This window comes from Zonotrichia albicollis, chromosome 1 (assembly GCF_047830755.1).
Source record: "Zonotrichia albicollis isolate bZonAlb1 chromosome 1, bZonAlb1.hap1, whole genome shotgun sequence".
NCBI classification, from domain to species: domain Eukaryota; kingdom Metazoa; phylum Chordata; class Aves; order Passeriformes; family Passerellidae; genus Zonotrichia; species Zonotrichia albicollis.
Window position 1 is genome coordinate 4,224,912 of NC_133819.1, and position 23,578 is coordinate 4,248,489.

At 41.4% G+C, this 23,578-nt stretch overlaps 1 protein-coding gene across 8 annotated transcripts in view; it reads left to right on the top strand.

The window, feature by feature from the left end:
* The window catches only part of CTDSPL (CTD small phosphatase like), an 82,530-nt gene that overhangs the window by 16,560 nt on the left and 42,392 nt on the right, over window positions 1–23,578 (top strand). For 2 of the 8 annotated variants that reach the window (XM_074544995.1, XM_074545102.1), the window contains exon 1: window positions 12,580–12,992. The exons of 4 other annotated variants lie outside the window; for them this stretch is intronic. In XM_074544995.1, coding sequence (XP_074401096.1) covers window positions 12,908–12,992 — 85 coding nt within the window. In that variant the 5' untranslated portion in view covers window positions 12,580–12,907. Of the gene's footprint in view, window positions 1–11,487; window positions 12,993–23,578 lie in introns of those variants that run through there. 2 more of the 8 variants (XM_074544942.1, XM_074544812.1) reach the window with 2 other exon arrangements.

Consider the following 23,578-nt stretch of genomic DNA (forward strand, 5'->3'; position numbering starts at 1 on the left):
GTTGGTTACTGAGAGAGGAAGCTCCAGGTCATGGCACTGCGCAGGAATTCAGGTTGGAAGGGACTTCTGGAGATCTTTGTTCAGAGCAGGGATGGAGATGCTCCAAATTTGGATCCACAGCCTCTGGAACCCTACTGGAGTGTTTGACCACAGTAATTATTAGTATTTAGAGGAACTTTATCCTGCTGCAAGGATCTATTGCCTCTTGTACTGCTCCTGTGTCTGTCTCCACAAATCTCAGTCCATGTTCTCCATAACCTCCTCAGAATCTCTATGTGCTTAAAATGTTAACCTAGGTGTGCAAAAGGCTAATTATTAAAATTATTCTTTGTCCAGTGTTTTCCTCTTACTCAGGCAGTTCTGTGTTTTCTTAAATAGAATTAATTTGCAAAGATCCTTCTCTCCCACAGTGTTTGTGGTGATTTCCAGTTCAAAGCTTTGTTCTATCCTCACACCTGCCTTGGCTGTATTTATTTCCTGTAAATACTGTGGCTATAGATTCCTCCTTAAAAAATAAATAACAATTTTGTTACACTCTCATCTAAGCCATTTTTTGGTGTAGTGTAATTATCTGTTGGGAGTAGCTGCCCTATTGTACGTGCAGGTTTTCTAGAGTAAGTCTAGCTTTTCTAGAGTAAATAAAAATCCCATTTTCAGTAAGTCATACTACATGACAAAACCCTCTCAGAATTGTTAAGTCACTTCATTTAAAATGTTCCTCTTTCCCAGCCCTCTTCTGATAAAGATTTAAGGTGCTGGTTCTTGAGATGCTCTCCCCAAATTACTGAATGTTCCAGGAAAATACAAACTGTGCAAAGGAGTAATAAAAAGATTCTTTATCAAGTGTTTCCCTCTTAATCAGGCAGTTCTGTGTTTAAATATAATTTATCTGCAAAGATCCTTCTCTCCCACAGTGTTTGTGGTGATTTCCAGTTTGAAGACAGTGCTTTGTTCTATCCTCACACCTGCCTTATTTATTTCCTGTAAATACTGTGGCTATAGATTCCTCTTTAAAAATAATAACAATTTTTTATACTCTCATCTAAGCCATTTTTTGGTGTAGTATAATTGTGTGTTGGGAGTAGCTGCCCTGTTGTGCATGCACAGCTTTTCATGTTTTCTAGAGTAAATAAAAATCCCACTTTCAACTAAGTCATACTATGTGTCAGAACCTCCTCAGAATTGTTAAGTCACTTCATTTAAAAGGGATGTTCCTTTTTTGATAAAGATTTAAGGTGCTGGTTCTTGAGATGCTCTCCCCAAATTACTGAGTGTTCCAGAAAAATACAAACTGTTCAACTATCAACTGTTTTAATTTGCCCAGTGATGTATCCAGAATAATGAACAGTGTATATTCATCCTCATTCCTGAATTCAGCTGAAGTTTGGATTCAGAATTTAGATGACATTCTTCACCTCTGAAAATCTACATTCTCTGCTTTAAAATTCAGCAGTTCTTAATATCCCACAGCAATTTTGTGTGGCACTTGGATAGATTTTCTGTAAAGCACACAGAGGCTGTGTGTTTGTAATTTCAGTGAGTATGAGAATGGCTCTTGCATAGTGTGCAGTGGATGTGAGGAGGCAAAAGTGTTCCTGCTCTACAGAAAACTGGAGTGAGGATTCAATGGCACAAGGTGATTTTGGCCTCCTCCAGAAATGAGATGATGATCCATAAACAGTGAAGCAGCTTAAATGATGGGTTACTTCTAAATAAATTTATATCTGACAACTTTCTCCATTTTTAAGGGTGTTTGTGGGTTTTTTTCCCTAAATGTATAATGGTTTAAAATAGAATTTTATTTTATTTTATAGGTTATGCTGGAAGGTGGTGTTTGTGGGGGTTTCATGTGGAGAAGGTTGGGTTTTGAGGGAAGGGCAGCATAGGAGACCTTGGTGCTTTGGGTTTGGGGGCATTTCCATCCCTCCTTCCCTTCTGTCTGTTCCTATTTGCTGAAGCTGCCAGTCACAGCTTCCTTCTGAGGTTACAGAAAAGAACTCTTGAGACTAAGAAGGGGATTTTTTGGTGGCATAATTTCTAGGGGCTCTTTATATTTCTTTTTTATTATTATTATTTTTCCTTTTTTTTTAAGTTTTTGAGGGTAGGATGGTTTTCCTGCTGCTTGACTTTCCTAGGACATGTAGGACAACAGTATTCTAGGTACTGCTTTTCACCTATAAGACTCTGTGGTCTTATTTTACCACAAAACCTGCACAGGTAAAATAACTTAACACTTCCTGCTGTTATCACAGCCTCAAGAATAATTTTAATAATAATAATTAGATTAATCAGAATACCATGAACATTCTTTTTCAATGCAGAAGATTCAGAAAAATCAGAGGCTGTATACCCCTATAGAAAATCTGCACCTCATTTTACAAATCCCTGTGAATCCTGTCCTCAGAGAAAAAAAATATAGAAAATTCCCTTTGTATCTCCCAATAAAACTCTGACATCTCCATTTTTTTTAGCTTCAGCTTTACATTTTGCAGTGCCCTTTGTTTTATTGCTGTAACACCAGCTAGCCCATAAGAATCCAAGTCCAAACTGCATCATGATGGCGGGTTGCTTGTATTCTTTTAATTCCCTCAAATAAAACAATTTGTGTTAATTACTGCTTGGGTTTCTCACATTATTTGGGCAAACAGCTCTGTTACACTCAAGAGCACATTTTCTGATTGTTTGTTTGTTTGGGGAGAGTATTAGTGTTTCCCTTCAGTGTTTTGCTTTAAGATTAACATATCATTAAGCTGCATAATCAGACAGAGGCTTTATTCTCGTGCAGTGAAATGGCAAGGGAAGGCAGGGCATAGTCTTGCAGTTTAGCTAAGAGAAATTAAAAAAAAATATATCATAAAGTGGATTAGGGGCTCTGTGTTATGGGATACAAGGCCCAAACTGAAGCATCTGCTGTAAAATTCATGTTTGTGGAGGTGGTTATTTGTCCATTTTTGCCAAAACATGGACTTCTAGTACCAAATGAATCCATGCAGCCAGGATTTTCACAGTCTGGGGAAAAGTATTCTCTGATTTATCAGCACTATTTAGTATATTTTATAGTATATATTTAGTATATTTTATATTTTATATTATATATTTAGTATATTTTATATCAGCACTATTTAGTATATTTTATATTATATATTTATATATTTTATATTATATATTATATATTTAGTATATTTTATATTATATCAACACTATTTAGTATATTTTATATTGTATATTTATATATTTTATATATTATATATTTAGTATATTTTATATATCAGCACTATTTAGTATACTTTATATTATATATTTATATATTTTATATTTTATATTCTATATTTAGTATATTTTATATCAGCACTATTTAGTATATTTTATAGTATATATTTATATATTTTGTATTATATATTTAGTATTTTTTATATTACTTTGTATATTTTACATATATATATATATATTAGATTGTGCTCTGTGTCTCTGGTATGAATTAATTGAGTTCCCTACATATATATATATATCAGATTGTGCTCTGTGTCTCTGGTATGGATTAATTGAGTTCCCTCTAATAACTGCAATTTGGGAGATGACAGTTAAAAGAGTCTTTGCTTTTGGAAGTTAAGAAGTTCATCTTTGACAGTGTATTTTTGACATGTTGCTGGAAATCATTCTCTGCTGCTATTTCCAGCATTTGTTGTGGGGCTTATTTCAGCAAAACTGAAATGTTGCAGCAAAACTGAGCTGTCAGAGCCTCATGAAGCAAAAAAAAACCCCCAGCTAATCCACATGTGTTGTATCCATGGAGTTAAACATTTCACCGAAATGGAACAGAGAGTACAGAAAACCTCAAATTCTGTCTTCAGTTTTGGGTCCCTTGATACAAGAAAGATTTGAGTGTGTCCAGAAAAGGGAATGGAGGTGGGAATTTGTCTGGAGCAGCTGGGGGAGCTCAGCCTGCAGAAAAGAAGCTTCAGAGAAGACCTTCTTCTCCTCCATGGCTGCCTGAAAGGAGGGTGTAGCAAGGTGAGGATCAGTCTGTTCTCCCAGGGATCAAGTGACAGAATCAAAAGAAATGACCTCAAGCTGCACCAGGGAAGGTTGAAATTGGATATTAGGAAAAAATTTCTTCACCCAAAGGGTTATCAGGGATTGGAACAGGCTGCCTGGAGGGATCTCCAAGAGGTGTGGATGTGGCCCTCGGGGACGGGGTTTAGTGGTGGGCTTGGCAGTGCTGGGTTGTTGATCCTGGGGGTGTTTTCCAAACGAAATCATTTTGTTCTTCAGTGCTGTGCCAACCTGCTGCAGCCTCATCTGTTCCTCCTTGAGTCTGGCTCCTTTTATAACCCAAGTTTTAACTGGAGTTGTATTAGGCAGAAGAAAGACAAACTTAAACCACCCAGTTGTGATGGTGTTCACAGGGGTCTCAGGATGAGGGAAGAGATGAGGATCTGACTCCAGGTTTCAGAAGGCTGATTTATTATTTTATGATATATATTATATTAAAACTATACTAAAAGAATAGAAGAAAGGATTTCATCACAAGGCTGGCTAAGAATAGAAAAGGAATGATAATAAAGGTTTGTGACTGACTGAGACAGTTTGGACAGCTGGACTGTGATTGGCCATTAATTAGAAACAACGACATGAGACCAATCACAGATGCACCTGTTGCATTCCACAGCAGCAGATAATCACTGTTTACATTTTGTTCCTGAGGCCTCTCAGCTTCTCAGGAGAAAAAATCCTAAGGAAAGGATTTTTTTAAAAAAAAAATCTTTCATTCTTTATGCCTCATAGGACTTTGCCTTTAAAACATAATTCCACATGGAACAGCTGATGGTTGTTCCTCTTCTGGCTTTTCTCTTCAGCTCCTTTATTAACTAGTACCAAAACAATGTAGGACACTGGGCTGTCTACTAGCAGTGCTCCACAAAGTTCAGTGGGTAAAAGCTTTTGGCAATCCTGTGCTCTGAAAGGCTGCTTCACAAGTTCCTGAAACTCGTGGGCTTCTTGTCTCAGCATGGTGCAGTCCTGGGAGTTGTCCATCCTTGTCTGCCACTGCTAGTTGGTGGCTTCTCATTTCTTAAAGCAAATGGTGTGTTTGTAGTGAGACTAATATTCATTTTTACACCTCTGTCCACAAAAAAAAAAAAGGGTTATTAATGTGCAGTTACATCTTCTTAAAAGCCCTGTTGCTTAAAAAAGGGGTCATCAGGCTGCAGGTTTCTTGTGGGAACCCAGGAGATCCCTCTGGCTGCCCTGGAGGGCTCCAGCCCCTGCCCAGGGGGCTCAGAGACTTTGGCACAGAGCCCAAGACCCCCCCCCTTTGATTTAGCCCTTGGAAAAAAACAAAACAATTACCAACCTTAGATGAAGAATTACAAGTCAAGGAAGTTTAAGTAGAATGATAGAGAATTTATCACAAGGTGAAAAACAGATTTTTGAGGTTTTTAGAATGGGGGATTGGGGTTCCAAGATGGAGGAATTTGGGCGTGCCTTGTCCTTTTCCTTCTTCTTCCTAGCCTCCACCTTCTGAGTGATGTTGGCATTTTTAGATTGGTTTTCTAGATTGGTTTAGAGTAGAAGCTCACTGTCTAACATAGGTGATGGGTATTGGGAAGTTATGGTAAATAATGTCGTTTTTAGTATAAAAGATAACACTGCCCTGAGGTGGTCACAGTGCCTCTGTCTGTCCTGCTGAACAGATCTCTGCAGGCCAGGAAGAAGAATTTTATAGCTAAGGTACCATAAACAACCTTGAGACCAAGAAATGAAGAGCTCTGACTCCTTCTTTGACTGCTGGGCTGGGAAAAGAGACTTTCTAACATTTCTTGGGGTCACTGTGACCAGCAGAGATTCCAGAAGTTTCTCAAGTCTGACCTCCCACCATCACCTTCACAATTGCCACTAGTTTTCCATAGGATTCATCCTTCTCTCCCCCCTCTTTTTGACTTTATGACCCACTTGCAGAGACAAACATGCCAAACAAGCTGTTAATTGTGGTTGCTTTAGCTGGGGTCTATAATAAGACATCTCATGATGGAAAGGTGGTTGCTTCTGTTGAAAAGCTGATAGATGAACATGTCACCAGCAACACAGAACACAACAAATGTTCCTCCAGTCATTTCATTCATCACTGCAAATGTGATTCTCTTCATCTGCTTGGCATGAATATATATACAGAGCAGATTTGAGCATTCCTGTGTCAAGTGATAGTGTAGATTGAGTGTGGTGGTGGAAACATTTGTAGTTCCAAGAGCCTCTCAAGCTTGGGGACCTCCTGTGTCAGCCCTGAGTGTGGTGACAGTGGTTATTGCTTGACACATGATGGGGACCCATTGATGTCCCTCTGAGTTGTCATCATTGGCCTGGAACATTCTGTTTCTTCTCTTTTTTGCACTCCTTGAACTCTTCAGGTCTTCATTTTTTAATGTTAGAAACAGTTGAGCATACAAAGTGATGTTCAGAAGTAGTGTGTAAAAAAATAAATCAGCTTGGGAGAGCTACAAAATAACTTTTATCTTTTCTTCTAAGGGTATTTATTACTGATTAAAGTGTTTGTGGCCAGTTTAAATCCTACCTGTAAGGAGATGCATAGGTGTTGTACAGACCTGTGTACACACACTGTCCACAAAAGTTCATTTAAAAACACTACAGAATTGCACAAAGATTTGTTGGTTGTTGTTTCTTACTCTTCTCTCATAGGCATTTGAGTTAAGAATTAATTTTTTTAAAGGCTTAAGCATTAAAAAACACCCAGCAAACTAAAATAGTTGTATTTGTTGTGTGAAGGGGAGCCTTGGTCCCATTGACAGCTTCCTTAAAAGCAGCTGGGCAGAGCTGGTCCCTGTTGGATCAGAGGGGAAATGTAAATCAAGAGATGGATGTAAACCTGAGCTGAATTCCAGATCACTTCTGTGTGCTACTCTGCCTCTCTGGCAAATCTTAAATTCTCAAAAATACAAGCTGAAACTGTCTTGGTAGGAAAGTAAGATTCATCCCTTAAGAATTAATATGCCCCTCTCAAAATATGACTTTCATATTTCATCTGGACATGAAAATTTGTTGCAGCCCTTAGGTTTTTAAATATCTGAGTTTTAAATATCTGAGTGCATTGGTGAGAAAGGATCAGTGTGAGCCACATGATGAGGTTGGTAAAGGTGTGGTTGTGAAAGGAAGGGATCAGGAAGATGCAGGGTCTGTCACAGGAGGGGGTTTTGGTGGGGACAGTCCTTCACCTGTGACAGGGCAGCCCTGTGAAGGGTCTCTGTGACACAGTCATTAATATTTGAGTTTCATTGATGGGGTTATCAAGAAAAGAAGATTGAGATGAAATGTTAAAAATAACAAAAGTGACAAATAAATGGCAGCACCAGAAAGCTGCAGCAGTGGGCAATTTCATTAAAGCTCGTGTGTCCCAGCAGAACAGGCTGTAAAAGGAGCACTGCTGGTGTCACTACAGCCACATTGCACTGGAGAATTTTCCTTGGAAAACCTTACAAACTTCACAGGGCCTTCCCTCAAGTACCTGCCCTTAGTGGTGGCTGAGAGTTTACATTTTTTGGAGGGCAAGGCAACCTTACAGAAATGGCACTGCTATGGTAGAATGGTCCCTAAGGGCAAAAAGGCCTCTGCTCTCTCCTGCAGCTCTCAAGGCACTTAGTATAAATTTCTACTAAAAGCTAAAAATCTATATTCTAAATCTATTATTTCTGTTTCACTTGATGGCTTCATATATCTCAGTTTCTCCAGGGGTTTCAGCTCAATCCCTGTGCCCTGAGGGAAGCCCCTCCCTCATTCCCACAGGTGAGTGCTGCAGAGATCCCAGCCACAGAGGGTGCTGGTAAAGTGAATTTTTTTGGAGTAGTCACTTGGGGAAGGAGTACAGCAGGACATGGTGTCCAGCACATCCTTCTCATATTCCAGCAGGCTTTGGTGCAGGAAAGGCAGCTGAGAGAGATCCATAAAGGCATCACAGGTAAGGAGGCACCACAGGACAGGAGTGGGAGGTGGCTCAGAAAGGGTGCCTGACATGGTGACATTTACCAGAGGTTCAGAGAGAGAAACAGCAAAAACGTGAAAATCAGTGAGAAAATCAGTGAGCTGCAGGGTGAGAAACTTCAGTAAGCTCTGAGAAGCTGGAGACATGACTCAGTTCCTTCAGATGCAAACCTGAAAGGAAAATAGGATTTAAGAAGATGATGATGTAGCAGTTTAACAGGTTTTTTATTGTGGAGATGGGCACAGGCTGTGCCAGTTGAAATGCAGCATAGGAAATATTGTAGTTCACTAACTTGATGAGTTTTTCCAGTGCAAGAGGAAGGAAGGAAGCCTGCAAAAAGTCTGCCCTACTTTCCAATAGGGATGGTTTGAGCAAGAATATTTTTGCTTCCCTGATACTTTTGGATGTTGTTTTTAATTTTTCCTTAATAACTTTTTAATGTTCTCTGTCTTGTGCTTGCCAGAACATGCACCTGGCAGTGGAGAAGGCAAAGAATTGGCAAAGTATTGCAGTAATGAAAGGAAGACAAAGGATTTGGTTTGGTGCTCAGCAGGAAAGGGAAGTCACCAACTTCTGACACTAAAATATTGTATTAAACTGGGGGAGGGAAGCTTGTATCAGTCTTTGGCTATGACTTTAATTGGGAGCAGATGGTAAATTAAATCACTGGGTGCCTAGTGGCTGGTGTGAAACTGTACAACTTCAGAACTGTGAGCTGTTACCTTTGACACCTTGGGAAGAGTAAATAAGCTTCTAAAAAAACCCTGTAAGAAACTAAAATAGTGCTTAGGCTGCCTTATTCATAATTTCTAAATTCAGTTTTCAGAAAGGAACACAAGAGACTTGAGAAATATTGCAAGAAACCAAGGAAGCCAATAATACCCAGCAGATTTTTCATCTCAAAAATAAACCATGCCACAGAGACTGAACTTAATTCTGTAACATGGGGAGCAAAAAGGAGTAAATTGCCACGAGCTGAAAAGAAGCTTTTTAAGAATAAACTAGAAAAATGTTGGTCTGCATATAAGTTGCTATAAAATGGGTGCAGAAATGTTTGCTGATGTACCAGCAGCCTTTAGAGGGATGTGGAAAGTGGGAATATGCAGATCTGGTCACTCATTGGTGACCTGGTGCAGTGGAGCAGACTCTGAATGTGCAGGTACTGAAATCTGAGCCACACTGGGCGTTTCCACTAAAAATAGAAAGGGACTGGAGGAGCAAAACATAAATCATGTGGTTTTCATATTACTCAATCAGATTATTTCAAGTTTTTGTGGAATAAATCACTGCAAACACTGAGAACAAGAAGACAGCTGGTAGTGTTGGTAGACCTTAGAAAATCCTGAGGTATTTGTAGTAGTCAGATCTGACTCGTAGCAATAAGAAAAAAAAGAGACACATGTCTGTTTACACATTCCAGTGTGACAGCTGATTTGTAGGAATGGTGAAGTTTCCTGCTGTACCCTGTTCTGGAAGGACTTTTCCTTCTCTGAGCTGCTGTGTAAAGCTTTGTCCTCTGGATTTGGAGTTGAGAGCTTTCCAGGGAGCTGGGAGAAAGCAGAGTAGAAAATCTGGCCTGCAATAAAAGGCTGAACAAATTGAGAATTTCTTCTTTTTGTCCTGTGAAGGGGTATCGTGCTTTTTGTTTATTTATTTACATATCTGCCCCTGATTTCTGTGACTGCTGTGACCACAGCATTTCACCAGTGAGTTTGGCAGTAGAAATCACAGTAGTGTGACACTGGCACACAGATTTTCATGCAGAGAGGGTGTGTTGGTGTGGTTAACTCTGCACAGAGTTAATCCAGTTATAGTCACTTCTTTTCCTTTCTCCCCACCTCTTGTTGCTATTCCATTATTAACCAATATATCTGTAGTTGAACACAGAATAAAGAGTGAGGGTTTAAAAGCATCAAGTTCATTCATACCATGGGAAGCACCTTGAATCAGCATTTCAGACAAATAAATCACTGGAATCAATCACTTCAGCTGGTGCTTTAAGCACTGCCTGTTCTTCCCTCCCTTTTCATAAAGTACCATTTCTCTTACCCATCATATTAAATGCTTTTTGCAGAATATCTCCATTTTAAGGAGGGTGCTTTAAACCCTCCTTGATTTGTGGAGCCCTTTGCACATCCCCTGGTGTTTCCATGAGTAGTTGCTGCTCCTCAGCCACCCACAGGCATCAAAGAGGCATCAGCTCCTTTGGATGAGGCCTTTCCTACAACAGTAAACAGCAATTTGCTGCTGTACATCTTAAATGGTGTAAAATTATTTGGTGTAAAGCCTGTAAAAGCTGTGGTGGAGTTGTGCTGATCCCAGGTGGAGGAAGGCTGAGTCTGGGATCCAGGCAATGCTGCCCTTCCAAAGTACCATGGATGCATTTAAGCAAATTGCAGATGTCTTAATGTGTGGTGTAGGAGTTTTTACCCACAGCCAGTAACTGAGGAAGCACCAGAATAATTGGAAAGGATGACAGGAAAGCTTTTTTACTCTATTTTAGGCTGTGAGGTTCAGGAAGAAGGAATTGAGGAAGCTGCTGGGAGGGGACACACACACACAAATAGCAATACAAAACATTGTGTTTCAATTTATGATGCTTGCTTGGTTTTTTCTCCCTGGAACATACTGGGGTGAGCCTGGTGATACTGTAATGGCCAAGAGACAGGAGAAGGAGGTTCATTCTTGTAGGCTGAGAAAGAAACAGTTCTGAGGATGGAAAGGGGCTGACTTGGAGCAAGCAGGCAGAGAAACTCAGCAGCTTTCAGAGAAAAAGATGAATTAAAGCTGTAGATGGCTCCTTCCTCATTTTACTTCCTTGATCTGATACTCTGGGTTCCCAGACTGCTGTGGCCAAGCTCAATCTTCTTTCAACCACATCTACTCCATCTTCCTCCCTGTGTCCCACAAGTGCTGCTCCCCAGCCCCACAGGAGTGAAAGTGCCTTCAGAAACACTGAAACCTGGGAATAAAGACCTTGGGACCTTCCAGATTTTCTGGCTCTAGTGGTGTTGCAAAGTTTGTTTGTACCTTTTAGATTTGGATTATCTACTTTTATCTGCTTTCTGTCTTGATGAATAATGTTCAGTTTGTTTGTTCAGCTGTAGGAATTTGTTAATCTTTCCTTCAGTTAAAAAGAAAAAAAGAGAAATAATCTCACCGTGGAGAATTTTAGCAAAGATTGGATTGCAAGAGCTTTCTGTGCCTTTTTTTTTTTTTCTTTTTTGGAGAGTACATTTGTAGTGGTAGCTGGAAGAGCAGAGAACTGAATGTGCAGGATTAAGTTTGAGGCCCCAGCTTCCTGTATGAGGGGAGAGGAGCTCACGAAGCTGAGGCAGCAGCCAAAAGGAAAAGGGTGATGGACAAACATGGGCTGTGTGCATCAGGGCACTGCCTGCCAGCTGCTCCTGCTGGGGGACACCAGGGACCCTGGGGACAGTCACTGTCACTGCAGAGCTGCCTGAGGGAGCTCCTCGTGGGTTAAACCACTCAGAACGCAGCAGGAGTTCATTTCTGAGAGCTCCGCATGGGTTTTGTATTTGAGATTATGGCAGAGAAGAAGGGAAAGAGAAGGTTTTGGGGAAAAAAGTAACAGAGGAAATTCACAGGTCCTTAGTGGAGGAGTCACAGGTTTGTAGGAGCTTTTTCATGGACGCTGCAAAACCAAGCAGCTTCATGGTGCAGATTCAAAACCTTGCTCGGAATTCACTTCCCTTTGAAAGCTGGGTTAGAAATGTGTGTGTGACAGGATTTACAGCTCACTTCCACAATCTGTGATCTGGGAACAGATCAACAAGCTGTGTTTGTAGATAATTCTCTGCAGAAGAGGCATGAGAGAGTCTCTGGTTCCCATGTCTTGCACCTTAAATCTGCTTTCTTGGGGGGAATGTGAAGAGCCTCCTAGAAATTCAACTCAGAGTGAAATCTTTGAATGCCAATCACTAATGATAATTTTAAAAATTGTGATAAATTGTGTGAAGAAGAAAACTTTGTTTTCTACGGCTTTGCTGTAGTAATGAGCAGAGTATCCCAACTCCTGTGGAACAGGATACCTTAAAGAGAAATTAGAAGTTATTTTGAAAGTGTGTTAGGGAGGGGGTGATGGTTGGCTGAAATCTGCTGGTGCAGTCACATGCTCAAGTTTGTAACATTTCTTCCAGTCACCTTAATAAAAATAAATCTTTTGCCATTTTTTCTTTCCCATTTGACTCATCCTTCCACCAGGCAATGCATGGAAATCCTAGAATCATTTAGGCTGGAACAAACCTTTAAAACATTGAACCCAGCCATTAGTCATGCTCCGTGCTGAGGCTGCCCTGCTGGCCCAGCCCTGACCAGTGAAAGCAAAGTTTCTGCTGGTTAAATTTATCCTTTGTGCTGCAGATTGCAGAGAGTGTGCTCTTTCTCAGAGGACACCTTGTCCAGTTCCTCAGAGTGTCACGAACTTGCTGCTGGCTTCCTGGAGAAGATGCTTGAAGCCTCCAGGGAGCTGAACCCCAGCGATGCCGCCTCCCATGAACGCTTAAAAATCCTCCTGTAGCAGCACGATGGGACTGCTGCTTTCTGAGCCCTGAAACATCTGGGTTTGTGCTCCACAGTCTGTTTATTTCTGTTTATTTTTGAGCAGGGCTGGGAGCCTGAGGGGCTGTGGCAGAGCCCTCAGCCTGCGGAGTCACGGCTCCAGCAAGTGGCACGGGATCGATGCGGTTGCTGTTCTTAGAAGGACTCTGCTCTTCCTAGAAGTTCTCATCCTTTCACCGGGCACTTGTTTCCCTCCCTCTCCCCCCTTACATCATTTTTGCAGCTGTTTTTTCTTGTGGGTTTGGGTTTTATTTATGTCTGCTGTTAGTAACGTGGACTGGAGATGCCTTCTTGAAATCGGGATTCTCCTCCGTGTAACAAAACTGGGTTTTGTGAATGGCTGAAAAAAAAATCTGTTCCACTTCAGATTGTTACACTGAGTTATGGAACAAAATGTCTTACACTCCTTATTGTGGATATGGTAAGGAATTCTCTTTTCTAATGACAGTTACAAAGCTTTACAGAATTGTTTCAGAATTGGGCTGATAAATGGGGAAATATTTTGTTGCAGCTTAATTATGGAGAACAGGAGCTTATGGTTTACCCTTATTTAAATATGTACATGAATCTTTTCAAAGTAATAGGGCAAATATAGTACTGTTTCTGGAGGCTTAAAAAGAAGATTTGTGCTCTAATATTAAATTTTTAATGTATTATTCATGAGGAGAGCCAAGCTGAAAGCTTTTTTTCTTCCCCTCGGTGGAAATGAGCTTGAAGAATACATTATCTGTATAGAAAAAAGAAAAAAATGTAAAGGATTCTAGCTCTTGCTAATATTGGTGTGGTGCATGCAATTTCCAATGCTGGAATTTCCTCAGGGAAACAGAATTTGGTTGAAAATAAGCTGATACAATGATTGAATAATTCATACAACATTACCGGAATTCAATTCCTAAAATAAGTCAGGGTAATTCCAGTTAGAATGTGCTTTTTAGAGTGATGGAGTGATTGTTTATTGAAGTTGCTTTAAACTCCATGTCTAAGAGTTATTGCCTCTGGATTGGATGCAGGGCTAGGCTGCATATTTTTGTTACTTGTGCCACTTTCAAGCTGGCTTTTGCAGATGTGTGTATGTGAACACCATGTATTCCTGCAGATCTCTGTGTACTTTTGGGTTGTTAAGGCAGCAAAAATGTGTGTGAGCTTTGGAATTTGGAGAAACTCTAAAGTATTATGTAATACATTGCATCTTTTCAATATGGAATATTTTATACCCGGTGCAGACTGATGTTTGTAATTATATTTCCTGCTGTGGTATAACTATAAACAAGAAGTACAAGCCAAGTGACATAATTTTTGATGTTCTTTTTCCTTTGTACTTTCTCATTCCTAGATCATGCTTCCTTTAGTTGCCTGAGATGACTCCAGAAAAAAAAACAAGTTGCATGTTTAAGCAGCTCTAGACATATTTTTTCCATTGCCTTGCTATAATCTTACAACAAACAATTAGTTTATGAATAAGAAAAATATCAGTAATTAGTAATATCCAAACAGCACAATTATATCTTATTTTAAGGCCTAACTTGAAATGTTACTTAAATGCTAAGACTGATCTAGCAGGATTTCCTAGATATGGTTAATGTCATTTCTAGACCCTGGATAAAGCTGGAATGTTTGCTCTGTGTGATAAGGGAATAAAGTTAGGATGTTACAAGCTAAATGCTCCTCTAGAACATACTATTAAATTATATGAGCACCTCTCAGTTTTTAATATCTATTCTGCCCCAAGGTCCTACTCAACTCTGTGTGTGTGCCTTACCTAAGAATAGAACTGAAGCAGAAAATGTTCTGTAGTTGGTTTTTACACTGGGTTTAAAAAATTATGAACAAGGAACTATTGCACAAAGACTTGGATGCTGCTTGTCCAAAAAATGGAAATTTGGAGTGGAGCAGAAAAGTAGATCAGGGTTCTCTTTGCACTTCTGGTTTTCATGGGTAGGGCTGACCTTATTCCTGTGCTTTGCAGGACATACATCCTATTAAGAAGTACAAAAATGCCTTTTTGTCACTTGATCCAGAGTTTAGGAAGCCTCAATTCCACGTGCCCAGCTGTGATTTGGAACAGTTAATGCCTTCTGGCATTACTTGGAACTTTTGAATTGTCTTTCCTTTTGATGGGAGTGTCCAAAACCTGGGTTTGCAAGAGAAAACACCTGTTTGATACATCCTGGGAGCCACATTCCTTCATTATCTGCTGTGAAACTTTCAGTGATGTAAATTACAAACTGATACAGGAATACCATAAACAAAACAGCAGGAGGATGGTCCCAGATTCATAGAAATTGCCATTTTTTAATGTTAACCCTGAATACAATAATCTTTGGGATTGGAGAGAAGATGCAAGGTGGTGATGGGAAAGTTAAAACTTGTGCCCAGAGAGCAGGTACAAACATCCCAGGAGTGTTGTAATCCCCTCATGGTGCTGTCAGGTGGTGCTGGAGCATGTTTGGACATGAGGCTTGTCACAGGTGTTTGGAAATTGTGCTCATCCTTCCTTAAAGGCTGGGCTGAAACAGCTTCCTCAGTGCTTGGGCTCAGCTGTGGGTGTGCACCAGCTGATTAAATAAGGCTTTTGAACAATTGGATTTCCTAAAATGAGAGAGGAAAAAACCCCCAAGTTTTGTGGATAATGTGTTTGTTAAAGTGCTCAGTGGTCAAAGCATTCTCTGCCTGAGAAAACTTTCCACTTTCACCTCTGGGCGAAAGGAGGAAGGAAGAGAGTTCAAAAAAAACCCAAAAAACTGCTGTGAAAGCCCATGCAGAAGCTTTGCCCTGTTTGTGTAAGCTCTCTCCTTTGGGAATTGTGTTGTGGTCTTTCAGCTGGTACAAAAAATACTTGGAGCAAACAATCCTCCACTAAATGTTCTGCCATCAGAATTTTCTGTGTGGTGACATTTTTTTCACAGCACTTCATGGAGAACTCCCAGGGTTCCTCAGAAATCCTGAAGGCATCACCTGAGGGGTGCAGGAAAATGTGCTGAGAGTCCAGAGTTCCCAGGTCAGCCTTGCTGAGGAACCTCATTTAAAGCCCTAATCCTGTGTTTTATTTTCCTTATGAGCAACATTTTCCATTTTGGATGTGCAGATCAGTGGTGTGGAGTGGTCAGAAAATAGCAGCACTGGGCCCAGAAGCAGGAGGATTAAATGAAGGGGTTATTTTGCAGCATTTTTAGGATAAGCAAGTTTTGCTGGACTGCTCCTGGTCTTGGCCAGCTGCAGTGACTTACAGGAAGGACTGGAGCAGGGATGTGGGGGATGGTGATCTTTCCCTTAACTGTAAATGTTTGCAGTATAAACAGCTGAGCTGTTCATCAGGGCTTCCCAGGGGAGAGTGGAAAAACAATATTGGCATTTTTAGGGTGGGTTCTGGTGTGGACAAATGAGATGCTTTGTGCCCTACAAGTGCTTATCAGCTTGGCTTTGTGAGCTCTGCTGTGGTCAGCTGGGCTTGGTGGCTGAGGAGAAAATCCAACAGAAACTACTTGGGACTTATAATGATGAAGTTAAAACAAGAAAATAAACCTTTTTTTTTCAGTGTTCACAGACATCCCCCTCCAGCTGGCTGGGTCTTGGCAGGAGGTTTTTGGCAGTGAGTGTCTCAAACACACTGGACCTTATTTTATTTTTTTTTATTTTTCGTGGGGCTGGAATTCCTTGTGTGTGTGTGGGGACCCGTGGGAGGGGACTCAGGCCTTGATTTCTGCTCCTGTGTCACTGGAGCACAGTTCTGCAGCAGAAAGGAGAATGTCCCTGCAGCTCTGCAGGAGTTACAGCAAGAGTACAAATCTGGGTGTTTGTTAGATTTTGATCTGGGGAAATTCTGTTGGGTCATGGATTTTACAGAATCCCAGAATGGTTTGGGTTGGAAGGGACATTAAAGATCATCCATTTCACCTCCCATGCCATGCAGGGACACCTTCCCTAGACCAGGTTACTCCAGGCCCCATCCAACACTTCCAGAGCCTTGGGCACTTCCAGGGATGGGGCATTCACTGCTTCCTTGGGCAGCCTTTTGCACTGTCTCCCTTGTCATGTTTTTCTGTGTCACCAGGAGAAATAAGATCTAAGACAGGCCCTAATGAAGGCAATAATGCAGCTATTTGTCCTCATTCTGGTTATGTAGGAGTGGGAGAGGTGCCAGATATTTATCTTGCTTTGCAGCAGGCATGCCAGAGCATACAGAGCTTTCCTGCTGCAGCTTTGGGAGAGCAATTGAAATGCAGAATCTATTTAGATTTGAGTAATTCATTGAATGTGCTGGGGCTGGGCAGAAGGAGCCAAGTGGGCTCTGCCCAAACTGATAGAGCTCAGCCAGTAGCCAGAAAAAAGCCTTTCAAATTGCTTGTGCTGTGGTATGGTACAGAACATAATACTTCCTGCTGGTGCCAAAAGGGATTTTTAAAGCTCTCAGGATAAACAACACACCCAGCAGTGCAGGTGTGACTGTCTCAGGCACTGCTTTTCTCAGTGCAGCTTTGCTGCACACAGCTGGGGGGGTGCTGGAGGCACCCAGGGGGTTTTCAGTTAGAAATTGTTGGTTTTGTACCCCTGTTTCCCTCAGTGTGAGTTACAGCCCACGTGGCAGGGGGTTGTTGTGTGAACACCTGTGTGTGTGTGGGGTCAGTGCAGCCTCCTGAGCTGCAGAGGGGCACGGGCTGGGGTGCTGAGAGCAGCACAGGGAGCTGGAAGCAGCTCTAGAGGAGTGATGGTGGCTGGGCTGCCTTGGAGCTTGTTACCTGCTGGGAGAGGAGGAGCAGCAAGAGCTCAGCCTGGCTCTGAGTCCTTGGGTATTTCTGTAAGTATAGACTTGATGGGATCCAGCATTTATGTCTCTTCATGCCTGGGGTTTCCCATCTGAGCTAAGTGCAGGAATGTGCTGGATCCATCATCTGCTCAGGGCTCCTGCCTGAGCTCATGGAGGAGCCCTCATCTGCTTCTCTGCCCTGAGCTGAAGTGGGACCTTTGTGAATCCCTCATCTGCTTCTGTGTCCTGAGCTAAAGTGGGACCTTTGTGAATCCCTCATCTGCTTCTCTGCCCTGAGCCACTGTGGGACCTTTGTGAATCCCTCATCTGCTTCTCTGCCCTGAGCCACTGTGGGACCTTAGAGAAGCCCTCATCTGCTTCTGTGTCCTGAGCTGAAGTGGGACCTTTGTGAATCCCTCATCTGCTTCTCTGCCCTGAGCCAGTGGGACCTTTGAGAATCCCTCATCTGCTTCTCTGCCCTGAGCCAAAGTGGGCCCTCTGCTACTGAAAGTGACGGTGATAAGGCAAGGTTCCTGCCTCCCTAGGAGATGAACTGGGCTTCCTTTACCTCTGAGATCTCTCACCCCATCCCTGGAAGTGTCCAAGGCCAGTTTGGACAGGGCTTGCAGCAGCCTGGGCTAGTGGGAGGTGTCCCATGGCAGGGTGTGGAACCAGCTGATCTTTAAAGCCCCTTCCAACCCAAACCATTCTGTGCTGCTGTGATCTGTTTGATGTAAATGGTGAAAATCTGCCTCTTCCATGCCAAGACAGAGGGATGCAAAGCACTGGGGATGGTATTGCATCATTATGCACTAAACACACAGCTCACCCTTGCCTCTGCATCAGTGCTGGGGGAAAGCAGCAGGGTTTTATTGCCAGATTGGGCAGAGACCAGCTGATCCGGAGTGTTCTGCATAAACAGCCTGGGCAGGAATGTAGGCTAAGAGAGGCAGCTTGGACAAGATGTAGAATTATAATAATTCTTCTTGCCTCATGCCTGGATTCTCTCTTAAAATTAGCACAAAGGCACATGCTGAAGAAGAAAGATGGGGAAGAGTTTCTGCCTTGTTAATGGAGTTAGTTGCAATTTTTTTACCTCCTTTTAGTCTGCCTTTGATAAGGCCAATATGTGGCCTTTGTTTGGGGATAACAAGGAGTGGGGTTTGTAGAATGAATCAACATAGTTACAATTATCATCATTTTTGCTCCAGTAAGCACCAAAAAATCACTGTACTGCTTTTGTTGGGTTTTTTTTTCCCTCTAATATAATTTAGGAAACAGTTTATTTATAAGGTTTCTAAACTTGTAGTCCTGAAGACATTGGTTATTTAATATCCTCAGTTATTCATACTTTCTCATGCCTCCTCTGTGAAATAGCAAGTGGGCTGCTCTCAGTGCTGCAGGATTGTCAGGAGTTCAAGCATGAGCATTAAATCTTGTGCATTCCTTTAGTACAAAGTTTAGGATATTTCAAATAGGTCAGAGGAGAGGCAGTTCAACATGTCTGCAGCTGTTCCAACCTGCAGCTGAATTGTCAGCGTGGTGGAGGCATCTGAGTGCTTGTTTAAGACATCAAAATGCTTTTTCAAAAATTCCCTCCTCCTAAAACTCTTTTTAGAAAATAATTTTTTATTAGCTGATTTTCTCAACAGGCAGTAAACTGTGGCTTTGTTCTAGAAAGGAATTGCTGGAAGTTCATCAAGTTTCACTGCTTTTATTTTTTGTCAAAACTGTAGTCACTTTATCATACAAAGCTTGCAGTTTCCTGTATCTTTTGTTTCATTCTTAATCTAGTTTTAGCTTTCTAAATATCATATTTCCAGGTGGGAATGTGCTGCTTTTAATGGTCTGGGAATGCTGAATGGATAAAATACTCATGACTCCAAAGTACAAGGTCAGAAGAGCTAGGGTTGAATATTTTCCAGCTTATTTCTTGGAATCAGTTGAAAACACAGTTAATATAAAACAAAAGAAAAAGGAGTTTGAAAGTGAAGGGGAGATGCAGCACCCGGGCAATGTGAGATATTTTAGCAAATTATTAATGAGCCTTTGGAATGTGCTTCTGTGGGGGATTTTTCCTTACTTCTTTACTTAGTGTGTAACAATAGATGCTCTGTTACAGCTTCAATTTTTTGTCAGAGATACCTGGCAGAGCTGCTGTTCTGCAGGTGACACTTCAATTGAACTGAAAACCCACAGTGGTTGATATTGTAATTACTTTAGATCTAAAATAGTTACAGAAGATGTGTAGGTTTTACTGAAAACGCAAATTGATCAAAATCCTTTCCAGCTTCACTGGTGAGGGTGGATTCAACAGCTTGAAGAAGAAGGCAGCAAATAAAATCACATTTTTCTCTCTGTAATAGGCATTTGTATTACATGTCTATAAATATTGTAATGATCTTTAAAAAAGAATTTATGAAGAGTAATCCAAGATAGGGTAAAATGAAAGCTAAAGCTGGAGAAGGAATTACCTTGGCAACAATTTCTCCAAGTGAGATTCTGTCCCAGCAGATACACTCCAGTGTAACCCAGACCTCTTATTGAGAAATCCCTGCAACAAATAAGTTTATAATCAAAACCTGGTGTTTTTATTTTGCTCCCAGAAGGGCTGGATTCAAGTAACCTGCTAAGTTATCCTTGCTGTATGATGCCTGTAAATTGATTTTAAGAGCATTTTTAGTTGTTAGAAACAGCTGTTGCTTTCAGATTCTATTAATGACTGAAGCACAGATAATACAGTGATTCAGAGAAAGTTTCCTCTGCCAAGGGAGTGGGATTCCTCTTTATTCCTTTGTATCTGGGTTTCATAATGCAGAGAAATCTGAGGAGGGGCGTGGAGGAATGGGGAAAACCAGTAATGACACCAAATAAATCTACATCTCTGTTTAAGTCAGTGTCTTTTTGAAGCTAAGGCACCTCTATTTTTCTTCCAAAGAAACAAGGTAAATATTTCATACATGGTCACACATTGTTCCCTGCTCCATTAAGAATCTTTTCAGAATTTACATGATATAAATGGCTTTGGTTCTGCAGAACATGTCACCAGAAGCAGCATCATTTTAGATGTATATTTTCTCACAGGGTGAATGTTTTATGAGACCTGCACTCAATATCCACAAAATACCAGTGGATTGAGAGAAATAAATGGGGCTTAGAAAGAGAAGTCAAAGGAACTGCAGAAAAGATGTCCCAGTTTGATATTTTGCTATTAGGGATGTGTCTTTTGGGGAGCAAACTGTGGATGAGTGAATTTCCCTGGCAGGAATTAGACTTGTAGCCTGGCCCAAAAATATCCCCAGGAGAGAATGAAAAATTCATAAGGCAAAATGGAGAAACAAAACTTTTCTTTGCAGAGACCCTTAACATACTTTTGCAAGATGAATTTGTTAGAGAAAGAGCTGTTCCTAGGAAAGAGAGGAGAAAGCTTGCAAAAAATAGACTAATGCTTTGGATTTGATGTCTTGCTGAAGTATTTGCTGCAAAAAGTACCATATAGAATGTTGCTGTCTCTATGGGAACATCTTTGGGCTATATTTAGGCAAATTAAATTAAGCTTATTCTCCTCAGATGAGCAAGGTTTTGATAAGGCTTTGGTTGGAGGTATAATGGTATTTTTTGGGGGGAAAAAGTAGAGGAATTTTTTTGACCTTTGTGTTTGGTGAACCACTTGTCTTACACTTTTCAAGTCAAATAAAAGAACTAAAAATGTCACTTAAATTTAAATCAACATGCATGTGGCAGGAGGCAGGAAGAAGCTCTGCTTAATTTCACAACCCCAGGCTCTCAATTTGGTCACTGGGGGGAAAGAAAACCCCATTAAAACCCTTATAATAAAGCCCAGTTTAATAAACTGAACCAATCTGATGAGGAAATGAGCTGATTACAGGTCCCATATCCAGCAATATTCTTCAGGTTTGGATCTCTCTTTGTCTTGAAAAATCAGTGATTGGATAAAAGCTGTGTGGCTAGGTGGGGAGCACAGAAAAAGAGAGTTTTGCAGCTCTTCAGTAACTTCATACTAATTTCATGGCATAATTTCTTCAGGAAAATGTAGCCTGGGGCTGCAGAGGCTGTGTGTGTCCGTCCTTCTGTCTGTTTGTGCAATAAGAAAGTACTCTCCCAAACAACCTAAAGAAAAATTTGTTTGTCCCTTTTCCTTGTTCAGTCAGCATTCAATCATCAGAAAATGGGTTCTAAGACTTTTTTTAATATTCTGGTGATGCTGCCAGCTGTGAGTTCCATTAACGTGTGGGGCTCCAGTGGCTGCCTGGGCTGTGGGACGGCTCCAGGTGCCGCCCATTTCTCGCCTGTTCCTGCTTTTCCCCTGGGTTTGAGCTGCTGGGGATGGAGCAAATTGTTCTTCCCTGCCTTTCCCAGCGTGTCCCACGTCAGCAGAGGCTGGAGCAGAGCGGATGCTGGACATATTTCTGCTCTATAAACACGTGCTTGTTTACATTCACTTCGCTGCGTTCCCACTCGGATCCTCTCCCCGCGCCAGAGGGGCTCAGCCCTGACTGACAAACGCTGAGATCCGCCCATTTTGACCCCGTGTGCTGCTCCTGTTCCCATTTGTTTGTTTCTCCTTTGTCTTCCTTCCCAAGTATTTAACAAACCAGTATTAAATATTTTCCAGAATATTTTTTTCAAACAAGCCAACCTTGGAGTGATTGGAGTTGAGATATGCAAACATCTGATCTGGTTGCTGTGCGTGGTTGATGGTGGAAAACAAACTTAAGTGCTGAGTAAAATGGAAATGAAACAATCCTTTTTATTGTAAGCTCTTGCTAATATTTGGCAAACCCTCCCCAAGAGAAAGGCTCTGCTGTGGGTGCAGCAGCTCAGGGAACCTCAGCAGTGCAGATTTTGCAGCTTTAAAGCTGCGAGGTCTTTGCTGATCCAGCTCCACCAAACCGTGACGTTACACCAACATTGCAAATACATCGAATTCTTTTTATCAGCAGAAAAGGCTGGGTTGGATTCACAGGCCACATCTGCTGGTGAACTTTGTGCAGTGTATTTTTTCTCTCTCTTTTACTAGAAGAAAGGTTTGTTTGTTGGCTGCTCGGGGCGGGACAGGAATGTAATGCATGCACAGACTGCGCAGTATTTCCTGTTCAACTGCCGCTCCAAACCCCAGCGCTGGGAAAACATCCAGATCCAGCAGCTCCAACCTTGCTCAGGCTGCACAGAAACACCACAGAGGCCCAAATGCTTTGCTTTTCAGAAGAACTACCATTTTTAAAGGGAGCAGTCATGGTGTGCTGGTGCTGTAAATGGATCAGTGTGTGGCTGTTGCTTTGTAATGTTTATAAATTATTGGGCTGAGACAAAACCCTTGAAGTGCTACAGGGACAGGGAAATGGCTCCATAATGCCCCTGCAGAAAGTTCTGTTTATTTTGTATCATAATACATCTCCCCAGCATTGCTTGCATACTTCATTTAGCTTGGTTTACCACCCAGTTACAAACCATGGCAATCCTGTGGCACTGCAGCTGCTTTCTCATTATTTGCTGTGTTTTACTTGGCCCTTAAACTGGTTTAAGGCATCACTTTTACACTACATGAATTTCACTCCAGGAGTGAAAGATTTCAAGGCAAAAAGCTTGGAGTTGAATCACTTCTGCCAGCTAGCACTGAACTCCAGTGCTGCATACCTGGCCTTGGATGTAGTGTGAAATGAGTGTAGTGTAGTGTCAGATGAGTGCATTACTTATTTTAATTTTCTTTTTTTTAATTTTTTCTTAAATGGTTCTGGTCTTTTGTACATGTTTTCAGGCTATCAGCTGATGGAAGGGTGATTTTGAGGCGTGGCTACTTATTTACTTACTTTATTTAATCATTTACTTATTTTCTTGAAGCATACGTGTATTTTGAGCACGTGTGTTCGCAGGCTGCTCTGGGAGCTGTGAAGTGCTATCACTCTTCTCAAAGAAAAGCAAATACTAGGAAAAGATTTTATGTGTGCATTTAAAATTGTTGTATATCCTTGTAGCACCTTTTTTAGTGTGTTCAGGAGTTTTTCAGCCCTGTGTAAAAAGAAATGTGCACAGGTAATGCTTGAAGGATGGGGCACATCCCTCCTGGCTGCTCCAGGCAAGGCTGGATGGGCACATTCAGCTCCTTTTTAAGAACTGTTCAGGTGTTTATGTCAAAGGCAAAGGTGCAGCAGCTCCCTGGTTCTCCTTGCTGAGGGATTTACTGGAGCTGAGCATCTCCTAACTTCTCCTTTGTTTCCTCATCCTCCTTCTGATCCCAGTGG